Source organism: Ochotona princeps, chromosome 1 (assembly GCF_030435755.1).
Source record: "Ochotona princeps isolate mOchPri1 chromosome 1, mOchPri1.hap1, whole genome shotgun sequence".
Taxonomy (NCBI): domain Eukaryota; kingdom Metazoa; phylum Chordata; class Mammalia; order Lagomorpha; family Ochotonidae; genus Ochotona; species Ochotona princeps.
This window is the reverse complement of record NC_080832.1, coordinates 108,760,669-108,783,253: the sequence shown is the minus strand read 5'-3', so window position 1 is coordinate 108,783,253 and position 22,585 is coordinate 108,760,669. Positions and strand designations below refer to the sequence as shown.

Sequence of the window (22,585 nt, the reverse complement as noted above, 5' to 3'; positions counted from 1 at the left end):
TGGTTTACACCACCTGGGATGTTTGTGGATTCTCTTTTCCCCAAGACCTGTGGCTTTTCGTGTGGGTGATGCTCTTGATGCCCTCCCAGGAGGCAGTAGAAAGGATCTCTGTTTTTTTCCTTCATGCAGGTTAGTGTGGAAGTTCGTTTTCTTTTTTTCTTCTTCTTTTCGTTGTTTTTTTTTTTTGGGGGGGGGCTGGCTTTGATTTGGTGATTCTGTCGGTTCATTTTAGCTTTGACAGTGATCCCTGAGAGTGAGTTTCCTTGCTGCATGCTAAACAGTACCCTTTTCTCATCAGCTATCAGAGTAACACCGCGTCTGCTGTCCTTGAAACAATCACCAACATTCAGCCCAAAGAGAGTGGAGGTGGAGTGGGGGAGACGCGCGAATCCATCGTTTACAGACTGTCTGAAGACATGCTCAGCAAACTGCCTCCGGATTACATTCCCCACGAGGTAAGCTAGGCTGAGCATTAACCTGGGGCAAAGGCATTTCCCTCTCGCCCTCTCTTTGTCCAGTCCTCTTTCTTCCCACTTCTTTCTCTTTTCTTTTCTTTACCATTTTCTAAGCATCCAGTAGTGTGATTTCTGCTTTTCTCCGATCTTTCTCCCCCTCCCTTTCCACTGTGCTTCTCTTTCATCCCCCCCTTTTTCTTCTTTTTTCCTGTTGCTTCATGGTACTTTCGGATTCCTCCATCTTTGAATGCCCAGAGGCTTTAACCTCTGTGGCTGGAACCCTCTCCTTGCTTCTTGTACCTAAGCCTTCGCTGTCTATTCTGATGATTTACATATTGCTTCATTTCCTGTCCACCTCCACACTTTATGTCCCCTTAGTCCTCTTAGACGACTGGCAGGAAAGCAAGCCCTATAAATGAATTCATTACCTGGAGTGAATGGTGGTGATTTTCTACTTGTTAGCTTATGTATCTAAATCAGCTTTTTTTTTAAGTCTCAAGATTCCTCTACAAAATGATAAGGGGATTGAGTATTTGATGCAATAATTAAGACACTGCTTGGGACATTTATATGCTATATCAGAGTATCTGGGTTTGAGTCTTGGATCTGCAAATGTATATACCCTGGTGACTTGGGTCCCTATTAGTTATATAGGCGCTCTGGATTGAACTTTGGGATCCTTGGTTTGGTCTGGCCCACCTGTAATTGTTTGGGGAGTTTGGGGAGTGAGCCATCTGATAGAATGCCTCTGAGTCTTTGCCTTTCCAATAAAAATAAATAAGTAATATTTTTAAAAGATTCATTTTAATTTTTATTGGAAGTCAGATCAGGTTTACAGAGAGAAGGAGAGACAGAAAGATCTTTCATCTGCTGGTTCACTCCCCACAAGATCTCAATGACCAGAGCTGAGCTGACCCAAAGCTAGAAACCAGGAGCTTCTTCTGGGTCTCCAACATGGGTGCAGGGTCCCAAGGCTTTGGGCCATCCTCTACTTCCTTTCCTAAATCACAAGCAAGGAGCTGGATGGGAAGTGGAGCAGCTGGGACACGAACCAGCACCCATATAAGACCCCAGTGCTTAGCAGGTTGAGTTTCTAGCTATTTAGCCATCGCGCTGGATCCAATAAATAAAAATTTTTAACATGATTGAGTACCCAAAGGGATTTTGTTTACAATATTTTTTAATATTCAATAAAGGTTTATTTACTGATTTGAAAAGCAGTTACAGAGAAAGACAGAGAGAGGGAAAGGTCTTCCATTCACTAACTCACTCCTTGAATGGCCTCAAAGGCCAGGGCTGGGCCAGGCAAACCAGGAACCTGCAACTCCCACTACCTGAGTGGTAGGGGCTCAAGTCCTTGTCCCGTCTTCTGCTGCTTTTCCATGCTGATTAACAAGGAGATTTTATCAAGAGCAGAGCAGCCAGGACTTGGATCAGTGCTCATATGGAATGCCAGCATTGCAGGTGATAGCTTATTGTGCTGTGCCACAATACTGGTTACATTTTTGGTGTTTTATAACAAGTATATTTTCTAAGACAAAAAAAATTCACTGAGAAGAGTGGGACTGTTTTACACTTTTGCAGATAACTTTAGTTTCTGGCTTTTGTTCATGTCTGCTTCTGTATTCAATCTGTTATCATATCATGGGTCATGCGGCTTCTGGAAAAACTCATATTTTCATGGGAGACTAAGGACAGAAAGTCAGATAGTCTGGTAGTATTACTGTGAACAAAAACTAACCTTACAAATCACACCCGCAAGGATCTCTGGCTCCAGCCCTCACTTGGAGAACTGCTAATCAAAACAAGTGTTCCACTGTGGCAAAATGTCTGACCCTCTCTGCAGGCCCTGGAAAGGGGCCCACACCTTTCTCTCTTGCTTCACCAGGAAAACATCTTCTCATCACCAAAGGTCTCCTCCTGTTCTCCCTGCCTCTCCCTGCTGATGGTCCAAGCCTCACCTGAGGCCTTGACTGGGCTGAATCAAGGTTTGTTCTTCCAAAGTCAGAAGCTGATACCCTCAGGCAGGTGTAGCTCTGTCCACCTTTCTTACATCCCCAAGTCTGGACAAGGATGTGTTCGTCAGCTTGGAGCCCCAGCTGTTATATCACAGCCCTCTCCCCTGCAGCTGGAATTGGGAGAGGTCATACCCTGGTACCTGGGAAGTTCATTTGAAGTACATCATACAGACCTCTCCTCCACCCGCTCTGTCCATTTTCTCCTATAGTTGACCACAGAAGTATTGTTTCTGGCTGGGCAAATGGGATGCTAATCTAATCATTTGTGTATCCATTGAAACACATTAATCTGATTATCATGAAAAATTATCTATCTGTTATTGAGCATGGGGTGGATTACCTGTGTGATAAATTTGTGTGATTGTATTACTAAACTCTGTGTCTCCTATTGTCGATGGTACCTAGTCATTATTATTTCTGTAGCTTTCCTTTTAAAAATTGGTTCACAAGTTAATTCTTTCTCAGTCAAAGCTTCCACACTGACCCAGTTATATACCAATTTCTACTATGCCTACAGTACAGCTGTGTTGAAAATCAAAGAAATAAAAACCACTTGCAAATTTTTTAAGATTTATTTATTTTTATTGGAAAGTCAGATATACAGAGAGTAGGAGAGAGAGAGGAAGATCCTCCATCTGCAGATTCGCTCCCCAAGTGCCTGCAATGGCATATATGAAGCCAGGAGGCAGGAGCCTCTTCTGGGTGAGCCACATGGGTGCAGGATCCCAAGTCCTCAAACCATTCTCGACTGCCCTCCCAGGCCACAAGCAGGGACCTGGATGGGAAGTGGGGCCCGCCGGGATTAGAACCGGTGCCCATATGTGATCCTGGCACATGCAAGGCAAGGATTTTAGCCACTAGGCTATTGCCCCATTCACAAATCTTTAAGCAGCAGCATTGACTTGATATCCTTTCAGCTGCTGAAAATGTTTTAATTGTGGATAAATGACCTGTTTACTCAGTTGCTTTTTTAAAAAATTATTTATTTTTATTGTGCAGGCAGATCAGGTTTACAGAGAGAAGGAGAGATAGAGGGAGATCTTCCATCTGCTGGTTCACTCCCCAGGAGCCAAGAGCCTGGAGCTGCCTCAGGGTCTCCCACAAGGGTGCAGTGTTCCAAGGGTTTGGGTCATCTTCTACTTGCTTTCCTAGGCCACAAGCAGGGAGCTGGATGGGGAGTAGGGCAACTGGGACACGAATCAGTGCCCACATGGGATCCTGGCACTTTAGGATTAGCCAGTTGAGCCATCAAGCAGGACCCCTGGAATGTGCAGTCTTTAATAATGGACACCTCCAACAATAAAAAAATGTTTCCTTGCCTCTAAACCAGTTTCTGCTGTGTATATAGGTAGCAGGATGTTTGGTTAAGATATTGAGAGCAAGGGCTGCATATTAAAATATTTATAGTAAGAGAAAAAAAAAACCTTTGTTTTAAATTCATGAAATACCATGTATGTTTCCAGGGATTCATTCTGTGTGATCTTTAGAAGACAGATGAGGTAGAATAAAAGCCTTCAAAGAAAGCGAAAGCAAGCACAGGCAAGTCTGAAAGTGAGATGAGACTTACGGTAGCTGCCTAGACCGCTGGGTTGCTGTCAAGAACATGTTTCAGACCTGTGAGTAACGTAAAGTCTCCAGGCTTGGCGAGGGCCACATCTCCGGCAGGACCTTTGTTCTGACCGTTACCTAGCAGATGTGGAGTGTCACTAATTGGATTTCTATATGGGAAGGAGTTTGTGCTAAGAGGCATATAAAATGTCTTCCTGTTTCAAAGTTGCTTACTCTTTAGTGTTCCTTATTTTATGCAAGAGATGCATTACTTTAAAAGCGGCAATAAAGTGGGTTTTATAAGTCAGAATATAATTATGCTACAGACTTTCATTGTAAAAATGAATCTACATTACTGCAGAAGAGATTATTTGGTCCAAAAAAATATAATGAAAATCTACATAAGACTCTAATATTATTAATAAAAGGACAATTTTAGGTTAGAACAATAATCATATTCAAAATGAAATCAGGGCTGAAATTACATTTTCTAGTGTCTCAGTTTCTCATAAGCATATATCTATCTCAAGTAAAGTTTGTCTTTTAAAACCTGAAGCAAGACAAGGTACTTACTTTGCTTGGGTCTGTTAGCAACCTAAGGGACTGATTTGACACTGTGATCAATTTCACACTCCTGGGTTTACCACAATTTTTCTATAATTTCACTTTTCCTTGTGGGTGAATCTCCACAGAGCAGCCGTGATTTAAAGCTTGTAAAACATATGTTGTTCAGCCTCAGGAGGTTGAAGGGACTGATGGAAATGGGAACAAGGAACTGGAGAAAGTGGAAAGGTGGATTCTACATCCCAGGACTCAACCTACCAGTTGCTTGATGTGTCTGTCTAGGTTAGGAGACTCCACTGGCAATTTTGCTCGTGATGCTAATCCTACCTGCTCTGCCTGCTTGAGTAGTCCCACAAACTTGTTCCATTCAAGGTCACTGCTGCCTTGGAGTTCCTCACCCTTCATCTCTTGTATGCTGGAAATGGCTCAGCTGCCATAAAACAGAGGCATCCATTGGAGAGAAGGAAATCTCTGGGCCATGCCAGAAGCCTGTTCTGTCAAACAAGGATAGCCAAGATACCCTTGGAACCCGTCTGCCTCTAGCATTTTGTCTGCTCTAATAGTCACAGTGGACATATCAGGAGGAGGACCCTGCAGCTACTGGCTCCCTGCAGGCGCAGTCTCGATGCATCGCTTGAGGTTCTCTTTCATTCCGTTCACCCACCCTCATCCCTGCTTTTCTGGTGTCTCTCCCCTTGGCCAGCAGAAAGTTCACATCCCTTTCTGAGTGCCTGCCGGGCCGTGTACTCAACATTTTCTTGGGCACATATTGCTAAATTGATCTGTCTATAGGTATCAGCTTATATTCCAACAGTTGTTATGATTTTTCATTCTCACAAGCAGAGTCTTTTTGTATTGATCTCTTCGAAATGGTCAGTAGGTGAAATGTCAAAGGAGCAAATGACAGGTGCTTTTGCCAGGCAGTCATTTCATTGATTAGATTAGAACGGTTCTGTTTGGCTAGCATAGCCAAGGCCACAAAGATCTTAGGAAACCAGAGTTAATCATATTCATTGGTAACTGCTCTATAAAGATTTTGGCTGTATTAACTTTCTATGACATTTCTAATAACAACTCTGCAAGCATAATGAAAAAACATATTCCACTGTGCTCTTCTGAAAGTTAGATTGCAAAAGAATATTTAACTGACATTTAGCACTTAATCATTTGAAAGGGAAAAAAGGTACAATTTTATTTCAGCTTTTTAAAGCACATTTCCAATTATCGACTAAATACAATCAGTAGGAAATAAAAATCATTTTAGTCGAACAGTAGTTTCTGAAGCCCAGAAAATGGGGAATTTAATGGCAAGTTTGGTTCTGCAAGAGATATTTTAGAGTTCATTTGGGCTGGTGGAGATCCATCCAGAGGAACGGAAAGAATTGAGAATGGAGAGGTTATTGGAAGAGAAAGGACAGCAAGTTTGAAAAAAAAAAAAAAGAAACTCTGTCTTTGTCTCTGTAATTCAGTATTTCAAATAAATAAATGTTTTTAAGTCTCCTTTACATAGTGTATGCTTTGTTGTAGGTGAAAGCTCGTTTGGTAAAGATGGGACATCTGAACTCAATGAACATATTTCTTCGACAAGAAATTGACAGAATGCAAAAAGTCATTTCCATCCTTCGCAGCAGCTTGAGTGATCTAAAATTAGCCATTGAGGGGACCATCATTATGAGCGAGGTGAGCAGTTGGGACCCTGCGAGTCCACTCCCACTTTTGTTGATGTTGCCGAGTCATGTGTTTCCCCATTGTCCTCTGCAGAACCTGCGAGACGCCCTGGACAACATGTATGATGCCCGCATCCCCCAGCTCTGGAAGAGAGTGTCCTGGGACTCATCTACCCTGGGCTTCTGGTTCACGGAGCTCTTGGAAAGAAACGCCCAGTTTTCTACTTGGATATTTGAAGGGAGGCCTAATGTGTTTTGGATGACCGGTTTCTTTAATCCCCAAGGTACGTGCTCTCAGGAGAGGGACCCCCACAGGATCCGTGGTTGGTGGGTGGCAGCTTACTGGGATAGACGTGATCTGTGTTGGGCAGCTGGCGAAGGTGAGGGATGCCAGCTTCCAGGTCCTGGAGAACACGGACAAGTCCTCTGTGTACAGATGCCACCCAGATGTGTCCCATCGTATGTCCTCTGTCACTCTACCCAGTTCTTTTCATCCACTTCAGCAAACTTTCAGTCTTGGTTAGGTTACATGAAAGAGGGAGGAAAAAATGTCTTTCCAACTTCTGTATTCAAGCATTTATCTAAATATCAACAATAAAGTACCAACCACTGCAAATAATGCTCTTAGAGTTGGGAAATTAGATTGATTTTTAAAAACTACCAGATTGCAAAAAGATTCATGAAATTCTGAGGATCTTTCCACTGCCCCACATCATTTTTTTTAAAAAAGATTTATTTATTTTTATTACAAAGTCAGATATACAGAGAGGAGGAGAGACAGAGAGGAAGATCTTCCGTCCAATGATTCACTCCCCAAATGACCACAACGGCCAGTGCTGCTCCGATCCGAAGCTGGGAACCAGGAACCTCTTCCAGGTCTCCCACACAGGTGCAGGGTCCCAGTGCTCTGGGCCATCCTCAACTGCTTTCACAGGCCACAAGCAGGGAGCTGGATGGGAAGTGGAGCTGCCAGAATTAGAACCGGCGCCTATATGGGATCCCGGGTGCATTCAAGGCTGGGACTTTAGCCACTAGGCTACGCCGCCGGGCCCCCCACCACATCATTTTTTAATGTATTTGTTTGAATGGCAGAGAAACAGAAAGAGAGATCTTCCATCTGCCTGATTTCACTCCCCAGATGTCTTCGACAGAGTTGGACCAAGATGAAGCTAGCAGTCATCAGGTCTGCCCTGTGGCTAGTAGGGACCCAAACACTGGAGCCTTTAGCTGCTGCTTTCCAGGGTGCACTTTAGCAGGAAGCTGGGATCAGAGTCATAGAGCCCAGAGCCAAACCCAGGCACCATCTAAAAGGCTGGGCTGAATGCCCACCCCACACACTGGTTTTTTTTTTTTCCCCCTGAAGGAGTGCTTCAGGAAAAAAAAGGAGTTCATTATTTCAACTTAGAAATTGTTACTGAGAAAGTAACAACACTGGCTCAGCATCATAGAATCCATAAGGTTCAGAAACACGATGCTTTTTTTTGAGGGGGGGTGTCTTATAATTACACAGACAGGCTTGCTATAAACAATTCTTAGGCAAAATGAAGAGACATTGGATTTGGTACGGTTCAGGACCTTACAGCTCTATTTGTCATATGATTTGAAAAACAGCCACACTTACATGTAAGCAATGCAAGTCATCCCATTTAGGATGAATTATGGCTGCTTGCAGCCAGATGGTTGGATCTCATCAAACAATGCCGAACAAGGGGAAAAACGGACGTGTGCTGTTCCAAGTGAGGACGGTGTTTACCCTTAGGGGAAGGGCTGGGGTTAGAAAAAGAGGCAAGGGGACTCGACTTGTGTGGGGCCTGGAATGTTTCTGCCTCCTGGCCTGGTGATTGGGGATCAGGCTGTTGTCCTTCCCCTGTGAAAGTTCACCGGGGCCATGTGTTTATGATTTGTGCCATTTTCTTTTGTAAACAATACTTCAGTCAATGTGATTATATAAAAATGTACAATTCATTGTAACTCTGGACTCAGTCTTTGTCTTGTCTAGTTTTCCAATGCCTGAACCTCTAAGCCATGGTGGCTTTTCTGTGAACATACCAAGTCTTCTATGATGCATCATTATGTTCTAGGTCTGTAGGTTTGTGATGGGCAGCCCCCAAAAGTCACTTACCTGTTTTCCTCCCATCATTTCTATCAGATTTGGGGAAGAAAAACATTTCATTAACTTGAGAACATTGTCATCGGCTAATTCTGAAATGGAGTAGCCAGGACCTGAACCAGTGTTCATATAGGATGCTGGCACTGTTGGTAGAGGCTTAACCTCCTATGCCTCAGCACCAGCCCCAAGAGACTTTGGGATCATAACTAGATGCAGAGGAGGGATGTGTTTGACTGAAATGACAAAGAGGGACAGTGGAGTAGGCTGAAACACAAGGATCATTGCAGAGGGACAGCTGGGCAGAAAGGCAAGGTGCCCTGGAGAGGTCAGACAGGACTCACGCAGGTGAAGGCAAGTAATGAGATGTGCTGATGGACTTGGAGTTCAGGACAGTGGTTTAAAAAAAACATGAGGTTGTTGAGTGCATTTTTATGTTGAGAAACCAAGGGTGTGGGTGATTCATCCTTGGCCTTTTATAGACACAGACAACCAAGTTGTTTCACACATCACAAACCACAGTTTTTTTCAGCGATTTTTTTTTCATTAAACATGTAACTCAAAATAGCAAAATGTTAGCACTGTGAATTTATCTCTGTTAGCAAACTGATATTTAATTGTTAATACTTGAATTAATATGAGCTGATCTTTCATTGCTATGGGCAACTCTTTATTTGCTAATATCCATTGAGAAATGTTCCAGGGCAGGTGTTTGGCACAGCAGTTAGGAAGTTACTCGGAATACCTGTATCCCTTATGAGTGCCAGGGTTCAAGTTCCCCCTTTCCCTCCAGTTCCAGCTTTCTGCTGCTCTGCTCCCTGAGAGGCAGAAGTGATGGCTCCAATATGTGGGTCCGTGAAATCCATATGGGAGACCTGGATTGAGTTTCTAGCTCCCAGCTTGGTCCTGGCCCAACCCTGGCTGTTATGGCTGGCACTTGGGGAGTGAAAGAGTGAATAGGACATCTGTCTCTACTTTTCAAATAAAATGTTTAGAAAATTTAAAATGTAAACACACATCACATGTAAAAGCAAAAAGAAATGTTATAGACCAGAACAGTATCGAAATAAACAAAATGCCTTTTTGCATTTCACCTGAATTCACCATCATCCTCACTTGTTAATAATATTGGTCTCCTCTCTTTCCGTTGTCTTCAAATTAAACCCTGATTCTTTTTTGGTTCGCTCTCTGGGTCTTGGATAGCACAGATTCATTGAAGCATCTTACCCTTTACACACATATACACACACACATACCCTTGTCCATGTTTGCTTTTCTGGTGGTTGTATAGAAAGCTAGACGTCACCTCTTCCTGCACACCAGTAACTTCTCTCTTTCTTTTCCCTCTCTTGACATGAGAGATGAATTACTTTCTGCTCCACGTATTCTGGCCAGATTTGGAAAACCTAAAAATCATGGCAACCCTATACCTGTTCCCAGGCCATGCATCATTCAAGTTCTTGCCAGTTGGCTGCTCTTTGATGTCAACAACTGCTTACTCAATTTGAAAGTCTCTCCCGAGTTTTGTGTCCCATCTAGACCCACTTCAACAATTTTCTTTTCCCTTTGTTTCAAAACCATCTAAGTAAAGACACACAGCAAAACACAAGGCAGTTTGCAAAAAGGCCACAGCCTCACCACAAATAGAATCACCTAGATTCTAAGAAGACTACAGAAGACTCGAGAATGTTGCGTTGGCCTGTGGCTTAATGGCTGTCATCTTGTGATCCTGTTAGGTGTGTGTTTTCCATCATACCCCTGGCAGCTGCTCTGCAGGTCTTGGTGAGCTTGAGGCCCACGCTGCTGGAAGGACATGGCCAGGTTCCTTCTCCCTGTGGGCAGTGCCCCAGCTTATGCTATCTGCAGCACAGCTTGTGTGCCTCCCCAAGAAGGCCTGCTATTTTCTGACAGGTTTGAAGAGGCTGAGTCAGTCACCATGAGCTCATGTGACATTTTAGGCCCCTTCACAATCATTTCTGCAGCTGTTGACCAGCTCAACTGGGTGGCAGTAAGACCTGACTATTGAAATGGCCAGGCTCCCTGTATCTGTGACCCTGTAATATTGGATCATTGGTGCAGCTTTTCCTGGGTGCGTGGATTTGGCCTCTCGGTGGAACCCTTGGCCAGGAGAATCTGTGTGCTCTCCTGGGTTTTCGCGGCAGTCATTGGTGTACAAATTCACCTGTGGTTTAAGGCTATGCCTTTCAGGGTTCTTGAGCTTGTCGGAATGGAGTCTCTTTTGCCCACATGTGTACTTTTTCAGAGCATCAAGGACATGTGCTTTACATAATGGTATGTGGACATGTGTGTGTGTAGAGAGATGTGTTTGTTTTATTTTAAGATTTATTTTTATTGGAAATAAAGATTTACAGAGAGAAGGAAAGACAGAGTCAAAGATCTTCAGTCTGCTGGTTTACTCCCCAAGTGACCGCCATGACCGGAGCTGAGCTGATCTGAAGCCAGGTACCAGGAGCTTCTTCTTTTTCTCCCCACATGAATGTGGGGTCCCTAGGACTTGGGCCACCCTCCACTGCTTTCCTAGGCTACAAGCAGGGCACTGGATGGGAAGTGGAGCAGCTGGGACATGAATCAGTGCCATGTGGGATCCTTGTAAGGGGAGAATTTTAGTCAATTGAGCCATGCACCAGACCCAAGAGATGTGTTTAAACCCGAAGAATATGGGTTATAACAGGCCTGACTTAAGCCAAGGTATCAACTGCTTCTGGGAACTTCTTAACTGATGACCATGCTGTGCTGTTTGCTGCTGGCCTTGACTTCCAAGTGCCGATAATGGTGTGGAGGCAAAGGCCGAGCATGCATCCCAGCTCTCACACTTCTGTAACAGATCGAAGCAAGCAGTATCCCAAATATTTGACTTGAACTTGATCCTGATGCCATTTACCTGCCAACCTGCACTAGTTGTTTTTTTTTTTTCTGTTCTTTTATTTCTCGGCTTCTTGACAAGCCATGCCAATCTGTTGCAATAGGTAACAGTGAAAACTGATCATACCCTAACATGAATCAAGATTGTTCTATCAGACGGGGTATAGCTAAAGCAAGGAAATGGATCATTGCTGTCCTGCTAGCTCGTGGCTGTCGGAACTCATCTGCAACCTTCTGTCTTGTGGTTACTCTCAGGACAGCAGCATCAGCCAGCTGTGATTTCTGAGTTCCTGCCTTGCGCATGGGTTTTTAAAGCCTGCCATTTGCTGAGGTGGGAAAGTGCACCAAGGGTTAATAGAACTTTAGACTTGGAAGGGACCAGGTGATATCTTTTAATTTAGCAGCAGTTCTAAGCATGTCCCAGTGCAAGTGTTTGCCGAACCACAGCTGCCCTTAAATAATTGCTGGGGGAATCTGAATGTGTGTAATAGCTCTTACCTGTCCAGTCCCCAAACCCCAGAACTGTAGGGGGACTGAGGACAGCTTAGACACACTTCTTAGTGAATCATAGCCCATTCTGCTCACGTTGTGTGTGAAGGACTGTTATACACTGACCATAGCCACAGCCATGCTTTTTGCAACTCTAATCTCTGCGTATGGTTAACCCTGCTTACCAAAGACCCAATCCCTTGAATGCTGGCCAGCCTGTTTCGCTATGTTGAAACTATTCTCTCCAGAGCTGCCGTATTTTAATAGGTACTCTGCCAGCTCCATAACCCTTGGATATATTCAAGATGCCAATTATATAATTTTTTTAATACTTTCCCTTACAGCTCTGCCTTTTCTGGGCTCTCTTCCTACCTCTCCAAGGGCTGTTTCTCAGCCCACATTGTGGAATCTTTGTCAGGCAAGCTCTACTCTTGGTCTGGATCCCGAGGCCATTCCCAAGTGTGATCGTTCACCTCTACCTATGTCTGACTCAGCCAAAAGAGTAGTGCGGAATTCCGATCCCTCACTTCCAGCTGCCAATGTGGGTTATTCCATCCTTGTGTTGTGAGCTTCATCAGTGGCATGTTCTCGTCCTTCTGCTCCCAGACTGTCTTCATCATGGTTCTGCTATATCCATATTTGCAGATGCACCATTCCCCCTATCACCCAAACACTTGTGGATTAGCATCCTCGTGACCCATGAGTTTGGAAGAGGAAAACCAGGAAAGCATAGATCATGGAAAACAAAGGAAAAAGAGGGCAGTCACAGGTGTCAGGTGCTGTTGGCAGTCCAGTAAGAGGGGCCTTGAAGGGTCAGCCAGATTTGTCAACAAGCAGACCTTTGACAGGACAGGTCTCGTGGGGAAGGTGGGGAAGTGGAGGAGACCGAGTTCAGTCAGTGAGTGAAGCAAGGAAATTAAGACACAAAGTGAAATGAAGACAACACAAATCGTTCCCTCAAGAAATTTGAATTGAAAATGGAGAAGCAAGTTGGAGAAGGAGGAGTAAGATGAAACAGTTTGTTTTAACAGTAGAAGAGGCTTGAACCTGTTCCAATTGTAGTGGGAAGGCCCTATAACTTCAGGGAGGGGCTTAAAGAGGCAGGAGGGGACCGAAGCCAGCCTTCACAGGTAGAGAGGCACTCCAGGACAGAGGAAACACTGCTCTATTGTGGCAAGAGAAGTAAGGAGGGGCTGATCACAGATGCAGAGTGGAGGACTGGAAGGAGAAGTTAAAGGAGTTCCCAGCTAATGCTTTCTACAGTCTATTTGAAGAAGGATGTGAGTAATTTAATGAAGTCGCATCACAAGAATACTATTTAGGGTTTAGGTATCCCCCCAAATCCTTACTTTTACCTTGAAATGTTTAGCCTACATATACAAACAAATGTAAGTGATGTTTATACCAAAGCACTGCAATAATGATTAAGCATAAATTAACTGATTGTGTACCCTGCAGCTCTGCCAGAAGCACCATGAGCTTGAACAATTAAAATTTGAAAAAATGGGAAGAGGGAACTTAAAAGTTGAAAATCTTTTAAACTCTGTAAATAGATTTTCTTTCTTACCTGTATCACAGAATCTTGAATTTGGAAAATATTTGAACACAATGATAGCAACAGATATTATTTATTTGAAAGGCAGAATTATGCAGAGGTAGGGGGAGAGACAGAGATCTTTTTTCTGCTATTTCAGTCCTCAAGTGGCCACAATGAAGCCAGGAGTCTGGAATTTCCTGCAGGTCTTTCACATGAGTACCAGTTGCTTAAGGATTTGGGTCTTTTCTGCTGCACTTGAAGGGAGCTGAATTGCAAGTGGGGCTGCTGGACTTGAACAGGCACCTATATGGAATGCTGGTATGGCATGTAGCAACTTAACTACTCTGTAGCATCACAGTGTTGGTCCTAACCCATAATTTTTAACATGGGTAAGAAAAACAGATGTTTGGAGTTGGGGAAAGAATCCATGAGAATATGAAGCGTGTGAAGATGTTAGAAGGGGGATTTTTCAGAAGCATGGCAGAGGTTTGAGATGGGGGCTGAAAAGGGAGACAGACCACTAAACATTTTTGAGAATCCCATTGAGGCCCTTCTCAGAGAACGGAGGTGGTGACAGCTGTGTGATGGTCTCTGGCACTGCTCATCAGCCTGGTAGTGATGTAAGAAGGAGGGAAGACATTTGGATTCATCCAGCAATGGGGTTTTGTTGGGAAGTGATGAAGAGAGTGGATCTAAACATGAAGTGAAAAGAAGAAAAGTGTTAGTGGATGAGTTACAAATGATGCTGTCAAGTAACTGAGTTCAGGAAGAGAGCCAGATGTTGGCAGGCTGCTCAGTGCTTGGGGGCAGATGGCTACATGGCAGGAGCAGTGAGGGGAGGACTGTGTGGTCAGAGGTTGTGGTTCCCAGTAGAGCAGAGATTCCCACAAGGTGTGGAGGAACAACTGGGAAGGCCAAGGTCTCAGAGTTGCACCAGGTTCCAGGAAGGGTGAGACTGGCAGAGCAGTGCCAGAGGGAATAATGGAAGGTTTGGGAGGGAGGGGGCAGGTGGGAAGTTGAGTCAACAGGAAGAAAGTGCAAACTGGCACGAGGAAAAGAGGAATGAATGCAGGGAGTTGCATTTCTGAGCTTGGAGGATTCAGCCAATCCTCACCTTAACAAGAGAAGTAGTCCCACTTATGTAGTTTGCACTTGCGTTTTGCTGGAATCAGCCACCTCCTGGGTACATTGACCATTCAGAGTACATGTGTACCTTTGCGAGGTTCCTGGAAAGATTCAATGCGTCCAGATATTTCCCCTGTGCTCCAAGGCATGTTCCCTGCTTCTGGTCAAACTTGTTCTTAAAATACTGGGGGTCAGTGACTGTCAATATCTTCTCTGACACAGCTCGATGCACAGTAGAATCACCGGCACAGCAGTCAGCACAGCCCAGTTCCTGGAGTCACAGACCAGTTATAACAGAATTCTTAAGGGCTAGGGCCTCAAAACTGTACAGTCAATCTCCTAACAGTTTCTTTGGTCATGCTCATATGTGTGGAACCTTGACCTTATACCTCGACTGTCTGTTATGTGCTTCACCAGCCAGCCAGCCAGCCGCAACTTCCCCCTGAGGTCCCACTAGAAACGCAAAATGTCAGGTGCCACCCTGGATCAACCTGCTGAGTCAGAACCCTGGGACATTCTCAAGAACAGTAATGTTTGAGAAGCCTCTCCTTACAATGAGGCTGAGATTCTGATTTTATTAACCCGATTGTGTCCTGGGAATTGTGAGGGTGTTTTGTTTTTTTTTAATTTTCAAAATGTGTTTATTTGAGAGGTGGGGGTAGGTTGGGGCAGGCAAAGAGAGAGAAAAAACTCCCAACAGCTGGTTCACTCCCTCAAACACCCACAGCAGCCAGGGGCAGCCAGGAGCAGCCAAGGCCAAAGCCAGGAGTAGAGAACTCAAGCCCAACTCTGAACTGTCTTTTGCTGCCTTCCAGGACATCAGCAGGAAGCTGGAGTTAGGAGCACTTCCGGGCATAGAATTTAGATTTTCCAGTGTGGGATTGGGGAGTCTTACTTTCAGGCCAAATGCCTGCCCAAGGAGAGTTTTAGAAGCTTCTAGATATTTCTGATTTTCAGCAGCTTAGGGCCCCTGCCTTGTAACATCTTAGCAAAAAATCAGAAATGGTGCCTGATGCATTTTAATTCAGCTAGGTTGATCAGCCTTATCTTTGTTTAATGATTTCTGACCTTTTATTTAACTCACTAATGAGCTACATTTGCTTCCCATTTGGGGGAAAAACTGCCTGTCATAAACTCATGGCAGGAACATCATTTCTCCTCATCTTCCACCATGCTACTGGGACACTTAGTAACTGATGAGACAGGAAATACTGCGTGACGCAAGGCCTGTTACATAAGGGGCCGATTCGTTTATTAAGGAAAAAAATTTTTTGGCCTATTTTTGGTGTAGGACTATCATTGCAGAATACCAACCAACTCCTTAGAAATGTGAAAGAGCTACCTTCCCCATTAGTTATTCCTTTCATCTTTTCTAAGACCTTGGATGAAATGATATTTAAAGCACTCTGACTTGCTTAAGCCAACTGATTGCACAAGTCAAACATCGGTAATTGGTTTGCCAAACTGTCGGATAGCTACTGTTACAGGAATTACCATGTAACAGTGTTACTTTCGACATTAGTTTCCAAAGTATAATCCCAGCTTAAAAGTGAATTTTTTTTTAAATAAAAGAACAAATTTGACAAGTGTTTTAAGATTTCATTATGCTTTATGAATTTGACGGGAAAAACATTTTTTTAAAGCAGCTCATTCAGACCACCTGTAACTCAGATGTTAAATAGTCAAATCATCCATTTCCATGTGGGTGGTGAAGTCTTATGAAGAATAGAAGGTTATTATTATTGACTTTTGCTAAGTTTTTGTTTCCCCTTCCTAATAACTGAATCATTTTTTCACCACTCTAAGAATTATTAAAACTAAATCTGTACCAAAACAGAAGTACTGATTTTTCAAGCTTTTTATAAAGAAAATCTTTTAAAATTGTACAGGCTTCAGAAAAACTTTTCATCCCCTTAGACTTGACAAGATGATCACTGATTTCTTTTTTTAATTTGTGATGAACAAGTTCTTGGATTCACATCGCTTTGAACGTTGTATGCTTTTTATAGGCAACCAAAACATAATTACCAAGGCGTGAAAAATATGTATGTTCTTCATGTTCTCTTAGTAGAAATGACCGAGACTATGGTCACCTACCCTCCATTGTCAGACCTCACATCTAGCATTTAGCATTTGTCTTTCTTAAAAACCCAAGATGACCTAAGAACATTCTAGAGCCTACCTACTGGCATACCATGAGTGGTTCCCATGCATTGCAAGGTTTATTGGTGAGGTCCAATGGACAACATCAGGTAAGTTCCCCAAAAGGGAGGAAGATAGAGGATGGTCTCTCTTAACTGTACTAGAGTTTTCCAGTGTGCTCTGATGGTGACTGGAGTCTTCAAGGCAGGTGTGTTACATTTGAAAAAAAAAAAATCAGGCCCAGCGTCATGGCCTGGCGGCTGGGATCCTCACCTTGAACTCACCCGGGATCCCATATGGGCGCCTATTCTAATTCCGGCAGCTCCACTTCCCATCCAGCTCCCTGCTTGTGGTCTGGGAAAGCAGTGGAGGACGGCCCAAGGCCTTGGGACCATGCACCCATGTGGGAGACCTGGAGGAGCTCCTGGCTCCTGGCTTCAGATCGGCGCAGCACTGGCCGTTGCGGTCACTTGGGGAGTGAATCATCAGAAAGAAGATCTTCCTCCTGTCTCTCCTCCTTTCTGTATATCTGACTTTGTAATGAAAATAAAATGAATCTTTAAAAAAAAAATCAGCTCATTCTTCATCTGGCCCCAGTGGTATTGTCCTGAATGCCAAACAGAATAAGGTTATATCTGCAATTTAGTTAGAACTTAAAACTGTGCAGGAACATTCACTTATTCCGCTCGTGTGGATGAATGGTGAAGGGCAGGATTCATGCCTTGTGCATTATGATCTTGTAGATTCACATATCAGTGACAGATTTCAAGGTATCAGAACGTAGGGTCAATTTAATTCCCGGAACTCTACTTTGATATGCAGTGTTTAATACACCATGTGGACGTATACTTATTGTCAAATGATGCAAATGCCATTCTCATGAGGTGGCTTAAAAGGAAGAATTGGGTTATAGAAGTGTGGTCATTTAGACCACCAGCTGGCAGACACATAGTTAAAAATAAGGGATACCTTAAATCAAAGTCAAGATAATCACATTCAAATCAAGTCAGCTTAAGGGATCTGACTTGGCATACAGTGTCCAGTGACTGCTGCCAAGCAACCTCCAACTGTCTCCTGTCCCCCTGTAGTTAATATCTAGTGACATCATCCTTTCCAATTATGTACTGTTGGGTCCATGAAACTAAAGCTTTAACAAGATCTCCCATATGCATCCTTCACTCAGCAACTCTGCTGAATTTTCCTTTGGATTAATGCAAGGGCCCTTCTTTGGAACCCTAAATACTGTCCCCACAGGCATTCTGAGCAGGCTGATGTAGATATAGTCATCCATTGTGGACTTTAAATACTTGTGACTTCACATTTGCCACAGAATCAAGTCCAAACTCTGACCCAGAAAACTCACTCTTGCTTGTGTTTTAAGTTTGTGGGCCATGGTTGCCTCCTCTCCGGTCTGACCTCTGTGTCTTCACACTTGCTTTGCCTCCAGCTGGAACTGCCCCATTGAGTGTATCTGTCAGCAGTCACCTTCAGCTTCCTCTTAGCCAAAGCTTCCCTGAGCTGTCCTCCTGAGTCACCATGTTCACCACCCTGCTTCCTTGCAAGCTCCCTCTACACTTGGCTCCTGGAACGGTGCTCCCCTGGGTGGCCTCTTTATCTGTGTGGTCATCCAGAGCAGCCCCTTCCATGGCAATGACTGACACACTGTGACCACTCCAGACAAATGACTGAAAGGATGACCACACGAGTGCCTTCTCCAAGTGTCCCATCTAGGAATAGGGAGAATTTGACCCCTGCATCCCCTCAAAAAAAGCCAGGCCAGGAATCAATTCTTTCTTAGCTTGGTGTGTGCAGTTAGGCATGGCAATTACCTAACTTCCATTCAAGCCCAATAAGATGTGTACTTGTGTTGATTTGGGTGCTCTGAGTTCACTGACTGAGGAATAGCAGAGACACACATATTCCAAATTTACTCCCTGGAGAACTTCATGATTTTTATTTTTTTTTAAAGATTTATTCATTTTATTACAGCCAGATATACACAGAAGAGGAGAGACAGAGAGGAAGATCTTCCGTCCGATGTTTCACTCCCCAAGTGGGCCGCAATGGGCCGATGCGTGCCGATCCGAAGCCAGGAACCTGGAACCTCTTCCAGGTCTCCCACACGAGTGCAGTGTCCCAATGCATTGCACCATCCTCAACTGCTTTCCCAGGCCACAAGCAGGGAGCTGGATGGGAAGTGGAGCTGCCGGGATTAGAACCGGCGCCCATATGGGATCCCGGGGCTTTCAAGGGGAGGACTTTAGCCGCTAGGCCACGCCGCCGGGCCCAGAACTTCGTGATTTTTAATGTTTGCATGAGAACCAACATATGACATATGGGTCACAGGTACTTTTCTGAAGTCCATTTGGAAGGTTTCTTCCTAACCTGAAATGCTACTATCCCAGACTTCTGTTACTGAGTCAGATGACATAGTTTGTAAACATGAAGTTTAAAGAAAGGCCACAATGTGCAGAACCACATATTGTCTTAAAATAACTACATTATGCACATTAAAAATATGTAGCTTTCCTTTCCGGGGTGATTGCTTTGTTTGATCAAATTGAAAGTCAGGTTTTCTATTTGGGCATTATGCCTTATTTCCTTAGACTAAATGAAATTGTTCCATTATAGCAAATAGAAGCTTGATAATGGTTTGATTCAAGTTTAATTGGGATGCTGTTCTCGGAATATTTCACCATTCCGGACTTATTCCTCAATACTGACTTGTTTGTTTGTTTCAAATGGTCTGTGAGCTAGGACTGGGTTCCAACCCACAGGGGGATTTGGAATCTTCAGAAAATTTCTAACCAAGCCTGGCATAAGGCTAGTGAGGAGGGCTGAGCTTGTGGCAACTCCCCTGGAAATAAACCACTGAGAGAAACATCCCCGGAGAGGAGTTGGGGTGGATGTTTGGCTGAGCTCTTCTTGAGAGGAGCGATGAGCAGATCCCATTTAGCATGGCTTCCCTTTTGCATCTGAAGTGAACTGCGCAAAGGCATCAAACTCTCCTGTTTCTTTTCGCTTGAGGCTTCCTCACGGCCATGAGGCAAGAAGTGACTCGTGCTCACAAAGGCTGGGCCCTGGACACCGTGACCATCCACAATGAAGTTCTGCGGCAGACCAAGGAGGAGATCACGTCACCCCCTGCGGTAGGTGCCACTGGGCAATCGCATAGGGCACTTCCGGAGACAGGATGAAAGCTCAAGTTCTGCTTAAGGTAGACCTTGGTGAAGACCTTAGTGAAGCCCACCTAATCTGTATCGTTAACCGACACCCTCAGTGCCGAGTCCCATTTGTCTGCTGGAGCAGGAGGCTAATGACAAGGTCTGCTAATCCTGGAAACTTCCCAGACCACATTTGTTCATAATCACAAGCTTGTGTTTACAAAAAGATTTTTCTGCATGTCTCCAGCTACTGCTCCCGGGCTGTATACAGAGTTAGTCATGGACAGTAGAGTGGAGCTGGGGGTAGATGAGACCAGCTGGACCAGCACCTTGGTTCCAGCAGTGTCCTCCCCTGGCCAGGGGACTCGGGGAAGAAGGATCCTGGGTTAGAGGAAGAGAAGGGACTCTGAGATAGGCAGATGCCATCTGGAGCCACTGCTTGGCTCAGTGAGCCTGGTCAAGTTCTGATCCCAAAGACTCCACTGCTCCATCTATCAAATGAGAATGGAATTTAAATCTGACCGTTTAGGCTTGGTGTTGGATCCCACACAGATGCTCATTAAATATTTTTTAAAGATTTTTTTTTTTATTTGTTTGAAAGGAAGAGTTAGAGAGATTCTAACTACTGGTTCACTCCTCGGCTAACTACAACAGCCAAGGTGGAGCCAGGTTGATGCATGAAACCAGGAACTCCACCTGGTCTCCCATGTAGGTAGCAGGGGCCCAAATACTTGGGCCATCCTCTGTGGCCTTCTCGGGCTCATCAGCAGGAAGCTGGATCAGAAGTGGAGTAGCCGGGACATGAACCAACCCTCTGAGATGGGATGCCACCGATAATGGCTCATTCCACTGTGCTACTGTCCCTACACTTAATGAATGTGACTCCCTTTTCCATTTCTCTGTTTTTATCCCCTCCATCTGTCACATATTGGGGCTAGATCAGATGACGTCTAAGTTCTGGCCAGATTTCCTGTCACTTGATAGCAAAGACTCCCTTGTCTCTGGTTTCCAGTTATGTTCCCATTTCTGTCTGAGACCTCACTGGGAGCTCCTTCAGCCTCTGTTTTTCCAACAACAAACTCTGCAAGGCACTTCATTTCTATCATGTGCCTCATGATAGGGAATGTTACTCATCATACAATTCCAAAGTCACTTCCATAGGCATGGGTGGGTATTCATTAGGGAAGCACCCGACTACCTGGTGTCAGAATCTGTATTCATTCCCTGAGGCCATTGTCAGAAAAAAGTCACAAAATGAGTGGCAAAAACCACCCTTTTAAGTTCTAGCCCCATCTCTCCCTTGCCGGTCCCACCCACCCCACCTCCTACCCAACCTCCTGCCCTGCTCCCCCACCTGCCTAGCCCCAACCCCACAGGAATTTCCCGCCTCACCATCTAGGAGGCTAGATATCCTTGGGCAGAGTGTGATTCCTCCCTAGGCTCAAAGGGAGAATCCTGTTCTGCCTCCCCTCCAGGCTGCTGGTGAATGCTGGAAGTTCTTGGCGCTGCTCGCTCACAGATGCATCAGCCCGTTCTCTGCCTCCTTCTTCCCTATGCATATCCTGTGTGTTCTCTCCACTGCTTACAAAACTAGGAAAGGCCTTCAAAAGGCTGATGAGGGGGGCCTGGCACTGTAGCCTAGCAGCTAAAGTCCTTGCCTTGCATGCGCTGGGATCCCACATGGGCGCCAGTTCTAATCCCGGTGACCCTGCTTCCAATCCAGCTCCCTGCTTGTGGTCTGGGAAAGCAGTCAAGAATGGCTCAAAGTCTTGAGACCCTGCACCCACATAGGAGACCCAGAAGAGGTCCACCAACTGATGGAAGATCGTCCTCTCTGTCTCTCCTCTTCTCTGTATATCTGACTTTCAAATATAAATTAAAATAAATCTTTAAAAAAAAAAAAGGCTCATGAGACATTCACCTCATCTATTTTTTTTTTCCTTTAAGAGGCAGAGAGCTCTTATTTAATTGATTTGTTCCCCAAGGGCCCATGACGGCTAAGGCTGGGGAAGGGCCAGAGCCAGAAGTCCATGAAGACAAGCCAGGGCTCCCGCTGGGTGGCAGGGACCGAGTGAGGTGAGCCATCACTGTAGCCTCCCAGGCTCTGCACTGGCAGAAAGCTGGAGTAGGAGGCAGAGCTGGAATGCAACCCAGGCACTCTGATGTGGGACACAGGCGTCTGTGGCCAGTGGGTCAAGTGTCTGGTTCCCTCGTTACCTTTTAAGTCTACTCTTGGGATGACCTTCTTGTCAATCTGAAGGTCCTTCTTGACAATCTGAGGGGACTCAGGGCCTACTCAAATCCAGTGTATCTTGGCCCAAAGTACATCTTCCAAGTCCCTATTCTCAAGTAGTCCCATGCCAAATCATGGGTGGACATGAACTTTGGGGGATGACACAGTTCTATCTACCACACCTTCTAACCATGACATTTTAAAGTTCTTTAAAATCTTTATTGCACTGATGAGTACCCATCCCCCAGCTCCCCACAGCTGATTTTTGGTTTTGTTTTTTACGTCCTCCTGCTTTTCCCCTCGGCTCCTGCAGGAAGGAGTGTACATCTATGGGCTCTACATGGATGGCGCAGCCTGGGACAGGCGGAACGGGAAGCTCACGGAGTCCACGCCCAAAGTGCTGTTCACACAGCTGCCCGTGTTGCACATCTTCGCCATTAACTCCACAGCGCCCAAGGACCCCAAGCTGTACGTGTGCCCCATCTACAAGAAGCCCAGGCGGACCGACCTGACCTTCATCACCGTGGTCTATCTGCGGACCGTACTGTCCCCTGATCACTGGATCCTGAGAGGAGTGGCCCTTCTGTGTGACATCAAGTAAGGTCATGTCCACGTGCCCAGGGACTGCAGGGGTGGCCTGAGCTGCTGGGACT

The 22,585-nt window shown here is 44.9% G+C and overlaps 1 protein-coding gene across 1 annotated transcript in view; it reads left to right on the top strand.

Annotated features, from left to right (window-relative positions):
• Window positions 1-22,585, top strand: part of DNAH8 (dynein axonemal heavy chain 8) — a 324,409-nt gene extending 301,824 nt beyond the window's left edge. The window contains exons 91-95 of the mRNA XM_058663714.1: window positions 299-455; window positions 6,113-6,265; window positions 6,347-6,536; window positions 19,563-19,684; window positions 22,246-22,585. Coding sequence (XP_058519697.1) covers window positions 299-455; window positions 6,113-6,265; window positions 6,347-6,536; window positions 19,563-19,684; window positions 22,246-22,533 — 910 coding nt within the window. The 3' untranslated portion in view covers window positions 22,534-22,585. The remainder of the gene's footprint in view (window positions 1-298; window positions 456-6,112; window positions 6,266-6,346; window positions 6,537-19,562; window positions 19,685-22,245) is intronic.